The following is a 14691-nucleotide window of genomic DNA, read 5'->3' on the forward strand; positions in this document are numbered from 1 at the left end:
CCAAATCACATATCTAAGAAACTGTGACACTAAATTTCAACTCCAGGTTGCTCAACTCCAGGGCCTGAGCTGGAACCACTACCATATTTTTATGTGTAATTCCCACTAACCACACACCTCTCTGCTGGCAGGTGTGCATCACTCTCCTCACTGTTTAAATAAATACTTTACCTGTGCATAACTAAAAACTTTATGAGTATGTAATTCAGTTATTTCTGGGTAGCTTTCTAAGTAATTTGAACTTAATCAAATGTTGATTCTTAAAACAATGATTCAATTATCATCTAGAATTATGCTATCACTTCTAGTAATAGGGTTTGAAAGCTGCACTCTTCTAAGAACTTAGCCATATTTGGCTTTATTATCACCTATTGCTGTGTATAATCCTCTTTTTTAATTTTTTAAAAACATGTCTGTCATTAAGGAGCAAGACTTATCTTTTCTTTTTTTAAGATTTTGCTTATTTATTTTTAGAGAGAGGGGAAGAGAGGGAGAAAGGGGGAGAGAAACATCAATGTGTGGCTGCCTCTTGCACTCCCCCAACTGGGGACCTGGCCCGCAACGCAGGCATGTGCCCTGACTGGGAATCTAACCAGTGACCCCTTGGTTTGTAGGCCGGCACTCAATCCACTGAGCCATACCAGCCAGAGCTAATTTCTTTTAAAATTTTTTTCTACTGGGAGGAAAGAGAAAAGAAATTGGAACAACCTGTAACAACATAATCAATAAAAATATACTTTAACACATTAACTGCCATGTGAGTTATAGTTAACTCACCCTAGTTTTAAGCCTGGAGACTTGTGAAACGTACACAACTCATATGTCACTTGACCTTGGGTACCTCGTGGTGCCCAGGCAACTCACACTACTCTACCATGCTACAACATACCTATTCCATGAGGAGTGGCCTCATCAATAACACCCTGCAGATGATGCGTGAAAATCTTACTTATTGATGGTGCTATTGTTAGATGAATACTGGCCATTTAAAACTATGGATCAAATAAACAGAAGTTAATTAATTTATTTTCTATTTATTTTAACCTTTAAATTTCAATAAATCTGACATGTAAACAGAAACACTTTATTTATGAACTGTGCCCAAGTTTTTCCATTACTTTTTCATCAAATCACAAAGAAATATTCTGTTTTCAATGTTTTTATTCTATTTCCATAATAAAATATCATGGCTCCAGGGAAAACTATATTTTTCTAGTGTGGTAGTCAGTGTGTTAAAAAAATTTTTTTTTTCTACTATCTGTGCCCATTGATAAAAATGAGCAACTTACTAATTTGGAGACCATAAAGAGAACTTCTAGTTGAGAAATGCTACTAATAATCAAATATAGACAAGAGACTCATCATGACCATCAATGGGCAGCTAAACCCATAACAAAGAGTGACAGCTGCTACCATTGTAAAATGTATGAACACAACGTATACACCCAACATGTAAACTTCACTCCATGCAGGTAAATGAGTTATAATTCAGTATGTAATTGCTGAGAAATAAGAACTTCTACTATTAAAAATGCATAAAATAATTGGGTTTTCATCTGTAATTGTCTCTTTTGTATACAATCCAATTTCTATTTTACTGACAGGTTGGTTTTTGTTTGCCTATTTTACAAGATTAGCCATCATGGCTATGGACCCAATGGAATCAGGCATGTAATGTGTAATATCAGGGGTCACTCCAAATACTCACTCTTTTCATTATTTTCCAACACAAATTAGGCAAGAAACTATAAGCAAAAAGAACACAATGTGGGAAGCAGGTCCCTCCATGGACTAAGTCTAAAGAAACTTTGTCTCCAATCGCTTTTGTGGGTTTTTAAAAAATATTTCTAGCTATCATACTCACTTATGCCCACAGCTGTAATGAGCTTGATTGCAAGTTCAGGAATTTCACACTGAATAAAAAATGGTTCCAGAATGTAGCGTCCGAAGGCCAGCGATATCACAGCAGTGGCTGCAGGCCTGGAAAACATCCACATTTAGGTTACAAAAATAATAATAATAATATCATCACAAAACTCCTTCTACTGGGAGGGATTTTTATCCAGTATATGGAACATGTTAAATATGAGTCTATAATTTTCAGAACTTCATATGTGGTTAGGTTGTCACCAAAATTTCAAAGGAAATATCACCTGGAACATTGGTGGACAGTTTTTAAATCTCCCATTTTCCTGAGAGCGAGGTTGGGTACCACTAACTTTCCCTCTGCCCTCCCATATTTGCCTTTTCTCCCCTGAACAGTCTAGTTTATTACTTGAGAACCTGACAGAGATGAGCTTCAGGAGAAGCAGTCTTCGTTCTAAGTCAACAATTAAACCTCTGCCCCAAGAAGCATGTGTTAACAGTGCGGATGGAATGGGCTGGGGTACTGTCAGGAAAACGAGCGCAAAACTCAGCCAAAAAAAAAAAATATCAGTGTTTCTTACAAATATATGCTTACATCCTTGACACTGTGTTCTTATTATTTTTCCAGTGCAGATGAACACTTGAAGAGCCAAGGGATTACTCTTAATTCCACAGAAATATTTAGATGCAAAGTATAAACTGAAAAATAGAAGTACTCTGCTCATTTAATACAGGTGAGAAAATACGTGTGAAGTCAGAAAATGAAATAAGTTCAGGTATCTAGCAACACAGGCAACAAACCATTCCACTTTAATTCTTCAAATAGTTCTGAGAAGATGACACACGTCTTTTCAGTTTAAACATACATATATATGACTGCATATTCTTCAGGCCTACAGACAAACCCCTGGGATTATCTAATTTCTTGGACAATCTTTCTCCGCACCTTCTCGTTCTTCTCACACTTGCCCGACACCCATGCCAATCCCTAGGCTGTCAGAAAACCAACCGCCTTTCTGGGCTCCAGCCTCGGCCTGCTGGTATCAGACAGCACTATGCACTTCCAGACTTTCTTCTTTTCCTGGAGAACCCCTCCTCTACCAAAACAGGACTATTTTTCTTGCTCTCCATCATTTACAAATCTTCTGATGTGTAAATTAAAATCTGGTCGTGTCATTTTCATGCTTTCAAAACAAGCTCATGATTTGCAAAAACCCTTCAGTTCCAGGTTCCATCTGATCTAAACTTTCCCTTCCTTTTCATTTTGCTTCTTCTCCCTCAAAAGATCTGAATACGCTTTTGCGCAGCGAACCCGTGGCTTCCTTCCCACAGTGCTTATCATAGTAGTGCCTTTATACGCGGGGTGCGATTTCTTCATTGATAACCATCTCTCGCACTTGGCCCTGAGCTCCGCGAGCACAAGACTGTGTCCATCTTAATCACTATTTATCTCCAGTGTTCAGTATCATGTCTATCATATAGTAGACACCCAATAAATATTGACTATATGGTGAATGTGTGAATTCAATCTAACGGCCCCTACTTTGTACTGATGTGTGATATTTCTTTCCTTGAAATCTATGCTTTACAGGTGACTTCTGGGAAGACTGACTTTATCTGAAGCACTATGTTACTATTAAATATTTAGGTACCATGTGTATTGTCAACAGAAGAGAAATATCTAATGAAGTACAGAGCTATTTTGTCACTGCCCACGTCATTCATTACTCTGTCCGTGTAAAAGACCAACTGAACAATGTGAGTCCATTATTTTAAGGAAATACATAAACCGATTTAAAAAGCTTCTAGAATATATCTAGTCAGTTTCTGCCAAGACACACACGTGTGCATGTGCACACACATGCACACAAGGCACGTCATGAATTAGCTCTCCTATAATTAAAGTAACATTTGATTATGACTCATTCCACTTCAGATCTCTTTAACTTGCCTTTCACAACCCAGAAGCAGTTTGCGGAATGAGCGCTTATCTGTGCTACTGAGAATGGAAGGCCATGCTCATCATAATGCCAAACCATTAGCAAAAGCCATCCAACCACTACTGGGATGCAAGTCCTGCTCTCTCAGGTTCCAAAGCCCGCCATCCCACCAGCCCTGCACTCGAGGTCATGTGCTTATTTGAATGCTGAGGATGTTGAGTCCAAATAGTATAACATTGAACTTTCAGTCACATTTGAAATAATATCTATGGTACTCAGGGCACTGAAGCAAGTAATACAAGGGTTACAAAAAGTCTGAGACCTGGTCTTAGGTGCCTCAAATGACTGCAGTTTTAACAGGGAACCAGAACACAGACACCTAAAATATTAGGTAAGAATAAAAGATAGCCTGTTCAATGTCAAATGAAAAGCAGAGACAGCATGTTTCGGAAGAAATAGCGAGGAAAGAAATATCTTAAACTAGGGTGGGAAGGAAATTAACTGTGGAAAAGAGAGAATTTCAGTTGACCTTTGAAGAGCAAGGTTCAGATCATGAGAAAAGAGCAGAAGGCACGTCCTGGAAAATCTCAGATTTTAGAAAAGGAAGAAAATACTTCCTTATCGTTATTTCATTATAACAAATTTTAAATAATGTAGTATTGTTTAAAATGAGAACAGACTTAGCAAAGAAGTAAACACTACTCTGCAGATCTTCATTACAAAATACACTCCCAGGACTATAAAAATCAAGATTAGCATTAATTTGACACTTTTAGCTCTGTCTTTGCCACTTAGCCACAAACGAGAGGATAAAAGCTCACATGAGCGCTCAGTTGTGTGTTTCTGGTACATTTACATGAAGAACAAGTTTTCCTAGTTACTTCTGTTAAACTCTGTGATCACATGGGGCAAATCATGTTTTCCAAAGCAATTAAACCTAAGGAACTGAAATACTCTAAATGTCTCATATACGACATCATAAGTTTCCCACGAAGCTGAAGGGAACTTACTATTCACAGTGACTTAGCACAACGGGGTTTGATTCTAAACCGAGAGTATCAGGAAGAGGAATACATTGCTGCAACAATAAAATCAAAAGAGGTTTTCGCAACTGGAGTGCACTGATTTGCTTAATGTGAGGAAGTGAGTCATTTATGTCAAGTAAAGTCTTATTTTTTTGGAAAGTACTAAACTCGTCAACACACTAAGTTGTGAAATACAGAGGGCTCCCAGTCACAAAAACTGAGTAAAGTTAAGTGTCTTAGTGATGTGATCTACAAAACTAAAACCACTAAGCAAACAACTAGGACAGAAATAGAATCATAGGCATGGCAATCACTTGGAGGGTTATCAATCTAGAGGGCGAAGAGGAGAAAGGGAGAAATGGTGCAGAGATCAAGAAGCATAATTGGTAGGTACTAAATAGACAGGGGGGTTTAAGCATAGTACAGGGAATGGACAAGCCAAAGAACTTACATGAACTAAGCGGGGAGGATTGCTGGAGGGAAGGGGGGATCAGGCAGAAGGGAGAGAAGGGGAAAAATCGGGACAACTATAACAGCATAATCAATAAAATAGACTTGAAAAAAATCCAGTTCGTAGCATAGCACTTCACTTTGTCTGGCCAGCCAAGGGATATGATTTATCAAGGTGAACGTTGATGCTTCATGTCCTTTCAGGTTAGCATCTTTCCTAGAAATGTCATCAGGAATAATGGAAGATTTTTTAAAAGCAGCTACTAAAACATTGGGCATGGTTGGCAAACTACTGCCTGTGGCAAAACTGCATTGAAAACATTAATTGAGAAAGATATTTCATCACAGACTTTGTGTCCTGAAGTGGACATATTTATAGCACAGTCACATGACATGCATATTTTAATTAGTTTAAAATAATCATGGTAATTCAAATAAGGTTGTAAGGAATAGGTTTATTTTTCTTAATTTTTTTCCCATGTACACACTTACCGGATTACGAGCAGTTCCACCCAGACTCTTACAAAAGCTGGTAACGGGCCGAAGACTTCCAGAATATATGTGTAATGACCACCAGATTTCTTTATACTTGTTCCCAATTCAGCATAGGACATGGCTCCTGTGAAATATTTATAATAAAAAGGTATGAAGATAAATACCACCAAGTCATCCAGCAGTAGATTGATAAAACAATGTTTCTATTGCACAGGATATTACTACAGCCTTTGGTCTAAATGACATCCTTATTTCTAGACAAATAACGATCACCTAATTGCTAAAGAGCCACCAAATTCTTTTTGTAATTTCCTTAAATTTGAGATCTAGTCCATCCTATTTAAACTAAGTAAGTTTACTTAGTTTAAAAAAAAAAAAGAATTTTGAATGTCTAACCTAGGAACAAGAGAAAAAGAGGAGATAGGTGCCAATAATACTAACCTATTATTCTTCTTTTCTTTTTTATTGAACTAATTGGGGTGATATTGGTTAATAAAATTATATTGGTTTCAGGTGTACAATTCTACACTACATCATCTGTATTTTGTATTGTGTGTTCACCACCTCAGGTCAAGTCTCCTTCCATCACCACTTAGAACTTAACTTCACACCAAGGTAGGAAATCCAAAATGACCCCATTATAATGAGAATCCTTTTCATAAATATTTCTGTAGTGCATCAAAATAAAGAAGATTTATCTGTTTTTCAGAAAAGTATAAACTCTAGGCCTTGAAAGGCCTCACTTATTTTGTAGAACATTTTTTGTTTGTCAACCAAATAAATTTTAAGTCAGATATTTTATTGCTAGACAATATTTTTTGGATGCTTTTAAAGTACAAACTTCTGGGTCACTGAAATAACATACTTTGAAACAAGAGATGCAGTCAGTTGTATTTATTACATTAGGTAGAATTAATTAGAAACCACATTTTAACATTTAGCAATGCATTTGCATGGACTTGACTAAGTTATGTAACCTCCCCAAACTTCAGTTTCAGCCTCAGTGTTATCAGCATGATAAGAGGTGCCACGGACACACTGGGCCATGACACATGGAATGAGCACCTCATGAAATTCTGCTACACCTATTAATTGGAACAATTACTTATCAAGACAAGGAAAAAGATACCTTGATATTATGTGAAAAGTTCTACCATACTGCTAAGTACTCAAATGTAACACACAATTTTCGTGTGAGCTCCTTCAGAGATTACAAGTGTGGGAAATTATCGCTAGTCAGTAATTCTTCAGGTAGAACCGTCCTATGTGAATAGAATTTGGATGTTCAGTGAAATCTTAGCATTACTTACCCTCTTCCTGAACCTAGCATTTTATCAGAGTCACCAGGGAAGAATTTTTTATTTAAAAACAAACAGATCCCAGACCCACTCTCTAACCAAGAGAGTCTAGATGCCCCAAAAGAGGATCCAAGATAAGCTATTATGTTAAAATTTGCACAGATAATTCTAAAGTAACTAGCCTGCAGATTGATATTTGGGGATCACTGATAGAGTTGGCCTATTTATAAATAATTATAACTATTTGCAGTTCACTGTTGGAAACCAGTTGCCACGTTGGTAGGCTGTACAGAAAAGCATCCACTATAAAATGTTATTGGAAAGAGTCTTAAGTAGTACAGAATTTATTGCCAGAGAATCAATACTTAGACCTGTGCATGCTTTGCAGAAACTCCAGGATGGTTGTCCTGGATTTAAATTGAGTTCTGGAGGATTGAGATTTTCATTTAAAATTCTCAAGGTCCATAACCATTTTACCCAGATGAAAAAAGTTCAAAACAGGATATAGAAATCCATGTGTATTGATCCTGGCTTTACAAAAAAAAAAAAAAAAAAAAAAAAAGATTATAAACTAAATATATAGACTCTATACTTTTAGTTTCAGAGTTTTAGAGTTTTAAAAGAAAGAATCATTCCCTTACATTTTGCTTTGCTTCCTGTTTAGAAGGCCTGCCTGTCAAAAAAGCTTCCAGTTACCTAAGAGACAAATGCAATGCAAATACTGATACACAGATCCATGCAGGGATACGCTCCCTGCAATTAATAATTGAAGAATACCAAGTCAGGGGTAACTTTACTTAGTCCCTTTAGCATTTTTCCCCACTGAGCTTGAGATGACATACATTTGCAGAAGCACATTTTCATAACCCAAGTCAACACCCCTTTAACTGGTTCAATGCTCACAGTACTCTGTTTCATTGTATCTGAATAACCTGTTAATTGTGTACAAAAATGGAATCCCCTAGTAGGAGCAGCAGGCACATAGGATGGGAAGTACAGGAAAGCGGTTATGGTTTTTCCTATTAGACACTGATTTATTCGGAACATACCCAGTGTTGCAGAAGATCACAGGCCGAAGATGCACAAAGTCATTTAAGTCGATCAACAACTACGTTTATTTGTCTATAAAAGTATATGCCGGACCATTATGAATATCGCAAACTCTTTAAAAATCCAAAAATTATTCCTCTGGGGGGTCTTTTTATACTAAAGCTTTGGTTTAACAAGTTTTATTTAAAATATCTTCTTCCTTAAAAAAATTAAATTAATTCATTAAATGCCTTGTTACTAATAATAGAAATTTGAGTTCTGTAAATGAATGCTGAAATCCATGCATTAAAATTTCACAAGGCCTTCAGAGTGAATAGGTATAGAACTGATAGGTTTAGAACCAAGAGTTAGTACTTGGTCCTAGAGTTATAACAAAGAGTTAGTACCTTTAATGAGTAATATCTTTTGCAATCGAACACACGATTTGCCAGAGAAAGGAAAATACATCTCCAACATCTACCCCTACAGCAGACATGAAATTTATTTTTTTTTTTGAACCAATTACCAGTTCTTGTCACCTTTGCAGCTAGCTCATGTAGCTTTCTAGTAATTTGTTCACTTCATGAGGGGACATTTATTACCCCTTTACTATTAATGATCAGACCAATAAAAGACATCTGGACCTTGAAGGAAAATTCATAATCATACTTCCTCTGGCAGGTCCGCTCAGTGAACAGGTGGACAAATGAGCTCTGTCTCTAGAGACCAAGCAGACTGTAAGTGAAGGAAGCAGACCTGGGCAAACCCAGCAAAACTAACGCCCAATTCCGGTTTTACAATTCAGATTGCAGTTTATAGGCATGGGGGAGCGATGCAAGGTTAAAAAAAAAAAACCTGAAGTATGCTCAGACCTTTCCACTATACCCACTCAGGATAGCAACCAAGCTTGGTGCTCTCACACGCCTGGCCACGTCCAGGACTTTTGAAACAAGCACACTAGGAACTGACAAACACAGAGAGTGAAAAAATTACAGAGGGCAAGGCTGCCACCCATTTGTTTTGCCAATGAAAAAAAAGCCAGCAAAATTTCTGCTGAACACTCAGTTCCGCCCCTAAATAGGCCACGCCGGGTTTCACTTCACAGGTGTTTCATGCAGCGGGCCACCTGGCAGGACGGCCCCAACACACATAGCGAAGCACAGCCTCCGGGTCCAGAAAGCTCGGGAGCCTTTCACCAGGTCATCAAAGTTAGCCTTGCCTCTCATCACCGCAGGGGAAAGTCAGAAAAGAGTCTGTCTTAGTCAGAGAAAGCGAGCACAGCCTGCAGGCAGCAACTGGGAGGGACTCAGGGTCCTGAGCTGGGGTAGTGCGCAGACCCAGACGACCATCAGAGAAGTTGGGGGCGCCTCTGCCATTTCATTCGCTCCTTAAAAAGGACCCTTGGCTCTCCCAGAGAGCCAACTGCCCAGCCCCACAGACACACCCCCCATCCCCGAGAAGAAGCTGCACTCACCGAACAGTGACAGGACCCCACACACCGTCCAGACAACGAGAGACATGCCCACGCTGCCCGTGTTCTGGAGCACGCCCTTCGGTGAGATGAAGATGCCCGATCCAATGATGGTGCCAATGATGATGGAGATGCCCCTCAGCAAGGTGATCTTCTTCTTCAGCACCACGGTCTCCTGCCCAGGGGGCTCCTGGCCCCCCAGGGACGGCAGCCCCCCGTTACCACTCCCCTGCAGGTAACCCCCACTGGAGATGGTGGATAGCGCAGGCTTTCTGACCATTGTCGTGACACACGGTGGGGAAAATGAAAGGGGGGGAAAAAGAAAGAAAAACCTAAAACTTTCAACTTTGGTGACTCTGGGTGTGACTGGCCAAGCTCTCCCTCTTTGCTCTCTGGTTGTCTCTCAGGGCTATGGAGTTCACAGGGGAACCCCCAGAGGTGTATTTTCTCCTTCCCCACTATCTGATTCCTCCTCAGAAACACCTGTGAGCTCCTGGGGCTCCCGCTGCCCCGAGCACCTCCCAGCCGTGGCCGCAGCGGCCGCCCTATCATTACAAACCGGATCAGCTTCCTCGTGGGCTGGTATTTAAGCTCCTGCCTGTCACACCAACTTACTTCGGCTAAGTGATGATGCAAATTCTCCAGGTTTGCATCAGCCACAGGAGAGGGCTCCAGCATGACTCAGCTCTTCCTTTTTTTCTTTTCTTTTCTTTTTTTTTTTTTTTAACAGTAGCAGCGTGTTGCTCAACTGACCTAAGCTCCTCAGAGAACAAAGCATGCACTTAAAAGGGGATCTGAACCAATCCAGAAGTAGTAAATTCAGAACAGACCTTCCCAGAGATTTAAAGCGACTCTAGCGAGGGACAAAAGCTCTTGACCCAAGAAAGGGAATGAAAAATGAAACAGGAAATGATCCCAGCACTGTCAAGTTCCTTTTTGCTTTTACACGCAACTGTTTTGATAATAGAATATAAACCAGAACTGCGCTGTTTATAACCACAAAATTTAGATTTAATCATTTGTTTCCTGCTTTTTTTTTTTTTTTTTTTATGTTTTGGGGTTTCCTAGCAACACAGCCCAATCTAATATTTACAAAGCTAGAATGATTCTGTGTGGCTGTTGTCGTGCCCAGAACAACTGTAAGCCCTACTCAACATTAAAAGATAAAAATGGTTTATTATTGCCAACAATAAACCAGAATTTAAAAATCACCATCTGAGTGTGAAAAGTTTTAAAATCACAATGATTCTAGAAAATACTCACTGCCTGGTTCTCATTAGCACTCGGTGATCTCTTGAACTTAGTAAAAGATACATATTCTTCATTTGCATGTTGGCCCATGGAATTACTTAAAAACTAATTTAAAAATTAAACAATAATTGCAATGACATAAAAACACGCATATAGCAAAAGCTTGAAAAGAAATACACAGAATAATAATTTGGAAGGTAATGATGTGCATTTTTTTTCTAAAGTGTATGAATTATTGTTATATCATGACTAGGAATTTAAAATGAATTAGAAACAGAAGCGAAGACTAAACTCTTTACTATGAAACAGTGAGAAAGGCAAAGCATTTTTAAACCCTACTAACTTTCTTAATCAAGTGTCCATAAAACAAATACCAAAAAGAAAAAGAAAAGAAATCCTAGATTTACATTTGGCTGTGGTTTAGAGGTTTTGGATTCAGTGAGAACTGGATGTTATCATCTCCCTGAAGGTACCTTTACACACACTATTAAATAGGCTTCTGAATATCTGTACAAAAACAACAAACAAAAAAAACATGTGTGAGAAGTGGGGGTGAGGAGGGGTTCAGGATGCCACAGGAAAGAAACGGCCACTAGGAAAGCAGCCTGGAGAAGGTCAGAACGATTTTGTGTTATTGGCACCTGACAGAAGTATCCCCCCAGCGATACTCTGCCATCCAAATCACTGAGGCTACATTATTTCCTTTTTACATTGTCTCCATAACCTACATAATTTGCTTTGGGGAGCCAAGTCAGGGTTCTTCTCCAGCCAAAAAAAAAAAATAATACTTTTCCCCAGCTGTATGTCTTTTAAAAAACAAAAATGGGTTGTTTTGCTCATTTGATCTTGTTGGAAGTTTCTAAAAAAAATGAATACTAAAGAAAGATTCTTCTTCTATTTTTCGTACTCCTGCTCTGAGTCCTTCCACTCACAAAATTCTCCTGATGAGTGAACATAACGAAGAGAGGAGAGGCCTTTGTTTCCCCAAAGGGTGAAAATATTAGCGTGGAAGGAATATGAGTTGAAAGTAGAACATTCAGCATCCCAGGGAACAGCATTCCGTCTCTCGCTAGCACAGAGCCACACTGCAATTTTACATTTTGTCCTAAATGACTGAACTTATAAATTAAGACCAAGACCTCACTCAGACACAAATTAGATCAATTCTGAAAAAGGGAAAGAATGTTCTTTCAATATCAAATAACATTTTCCTCCTTTACACTATTTTTTTTTTTAATTAATGAAGAAAAGTCACTCTAGTTAGCCTAATGGCCAAAAGGATTGCACCATAGAATAAGTCAGAGTCACACTCAAAAATTCTGCAAAGCTGCATGTAGTTTCTGGAGACACTAGCACTCCTCTTCTAATCACTGAAGAATTGGCAGAAAATGCAGGTTACAAAGAAAATGTTGAATTATTTTTAATCTTAACAGACCTTTACAATCAATAGTTCTAAACATATAAACTAAGAATTTGGATGGTTCAAATATGTGTGTATTATAAAAATAAGTTCCAAGCAAAAGCATTTCTATTCCTCCTCCTGCGTTAAGCCTTATTTTAAACACTCCTGTCAAATTAGGAGACTATTCTATTGCTATTTACAAATATTTATTCAGTGCTTACTGTGCACAAGGACTAATCCCAGCTCCTTAAATGCATCTCATAGAAGAAACAGATGTGATATACTATGGTAGCTTCCCTCTGTGGTAAATTATTTCTGTCCCATGATTATAAATATGGGCCTATAATAACCTGACCAAAAATAATCGTCTTCCTGGCTGCAAGGCATAGGAATGTGACCTGAGCTGCGATATTTCTAAGCAGAATTAGATTTATCTTTTCTCATCTGTTGGAAGTCGTAGAGAGCGACTCCAGAACAACTGGGGGTCTTGTCCCCTGTCATGTTGAAAAATGCTCATGAAATAAATTGAGAACACGTAGAGATGAGAGACTTAGAATGTGCCAACCCCATCGAGCCCTGTTTTAGTCCCTAAGGGATCCTGAGGATCTTGCTTTATTTCTATAAGCTACCTCGTTTCCTTGCTAGGTCTGCTACTTCATGCCCACACAAAACAACCATGCATGGATGGTAGAGTTCAACTGTAAGCGGAATGTCATTTAAAGCTCCTGAACTGGGTCGATAGTACACATGGCAACCACAGACACGTGTGGGTACCAGCGCCTGAAACATAGCTTGTTCAACTTTGGGTGTACCGTAAGTGGCCAATGTCCACTGGAATTTGAAATCTTACTTTTAAAGAACAAAGAAGTTATTTCTCTAATATTTTTATTATTTGCATTAATTCAACCCATTTCATTCTGTTTTTTAATGTGGCTATTTAAATATTAAATTATATATCAGGTTCAAATTCATAGCTCACTTTATGTTTCTATGGACAGTGCTGATTTAGAAGAAAACAGGATATATTCCTCAACTCAGTGAAAGCAGGGATTTCTTAAAAGGGACATACAAATCACTAACCATAAACAAGGATACATTAGAATATATTAAAATTAAGATTTTCCACTCATCAAGAGACATGATTAAGAGATTGTGAAAGTGAACCATGAGATGGGAGAAGGTATGTGCAGCCGGCAAAGATCTCACATCCAGAATAAATAAATTCCTACAAATCAAGAGGAAAAAAAAGACAGCAGAATGAAAAACAGGCAATACATGTTAACATGCATGTTGCTAAAATGGCCAGAACGTTTGTGAAAAACTGCTCAACAGGATTAGTCACAAGGGCAATTAAAACTAAAACCACCAAAGGCCATTAATTCCCACCAACATAGTGGCTCACCTGAGAAAGACTGACAGGACCGGGGGTGATAAAAATGTAGAGCAACTGGAACTCAGACTCTGCCGTTGGGAGTGTTAGTAGTTGCATCTTTATGCCAAGTTATTTAGTAGTATCTACTAAGTTAAACATACACCTACCTTTTGACGAATAAATCCCATGCCTAGGAATATGCTCAGTAAAAATGCAGGACATCCATGTACCAAAAGACATGCATGAGAATATTAATATTGGGCATTATTTATAATCGTCAATATGAAAATAATGCAAATGTCCATAAATAGTAGAATGAATACATGTATTGTTGGCCTAAATAATAAAGAGAAAATTTTTAAAAACATTCAAGAATGTATAAAAGTAAACTTTATATCCTCAGATAATGCAAGATCTCTTAAACAAAACAGATATCTACATGGCTTGCTTCCTCAGCTAGTAAGTTCTCTGCTGTAATGTCACCTAATAATAATGGCCTTCTTCGACTACCAGATATAAAATACTAACCGCCATAGTAAATGCTTGACATTCTCTACACTATTACTCTCTCTTATTTTTCATCACAGCAATTATTACCACTGCTGAGATGGAGTAGGGACTTGGTCTATTGTGTTCACTCTTCTATCCCCAAGACTCAGGACCTAGCATATAGTATTTTCTCAGTAATATTTGCAGAATAATAAAAAAAAAACCAACTAAGAGAACTATTTACAAATTTACCAGAACGAAAATTTTCCTGTTCATTAAAAATCACCACAGCTATAGAACTAGGCTATATCTGCAAGATATTTATATTTATCCTAACAGAAATATTTAAAGTCCTGAATATATAAAGATATATGTGCAGATCTATAAGAAAAGAAAAGTAGTTTAAGACAGAAGGAATTTAACCAGGCCATTCACGGAAAAAGAAAACTTCATTGGCAGAAAACATGAAAATGTATACCTCATCCAGTATATCAAAACTTTCTTGAGAAATGGCAATAATAAATTTGACTGGAAGACCAGCACCACTTGGGAAAATCAAATGAGGTTACCTACTTAAAGTACAGAGAAGGAAGCAAGTGCCTT

At 38.1% G+C, this 14691-nt stretch overlaps 1 protein-coding gene across 1 annotated transcript in view; it reads right to left on the reverse strand.

Annotated features, from left to right (window-relative positions):
- The window catches only part of SLC7A11 (solute carrier family 7 member 11), a 66820-nt gene extending 56412 nt beyond the window's left edge, over window positions 1-10408 (reverse strand). Inside the window, exons 1-3 of the mRNA XM_090288730.1 lie at window positions 9578-10408; window positions 5774-5900; window positions 1865-1980 (exon numbers count right to left, since the gene is read on the reverse strand). Of these exons, the coding sequence (XP_090144856.1) occupies window positions 1865-1980; window positions 5774-5900; window positions 9578-9854 (520 nt within the window). The 5' untranslated portion in view covers window positions 9855-10408. The remainder of the gene's footprint in view (window positions 1-1864; window positions 1981-5773; window positions 5901-9577) is intronic.
- Between the last annotated feature and the right edge of the window lie 4283 nt (window positions 10409-14691).

This window comes from Furipterus horrens, unplaced genomic scaffold (genome assembly GCF_987537825.1).
Source record: "Furipterus horrens unplaced genomic scaffold, mFurHor1.1.pri manual_scaffold_10, whole genome shotgun sequence".
Lineage (NCBI taxonomy): Eukaryota > Metazoa > Chordata > Mammalia > Chiroptera > Furipteridae > Furipterus > Furipterus horrens.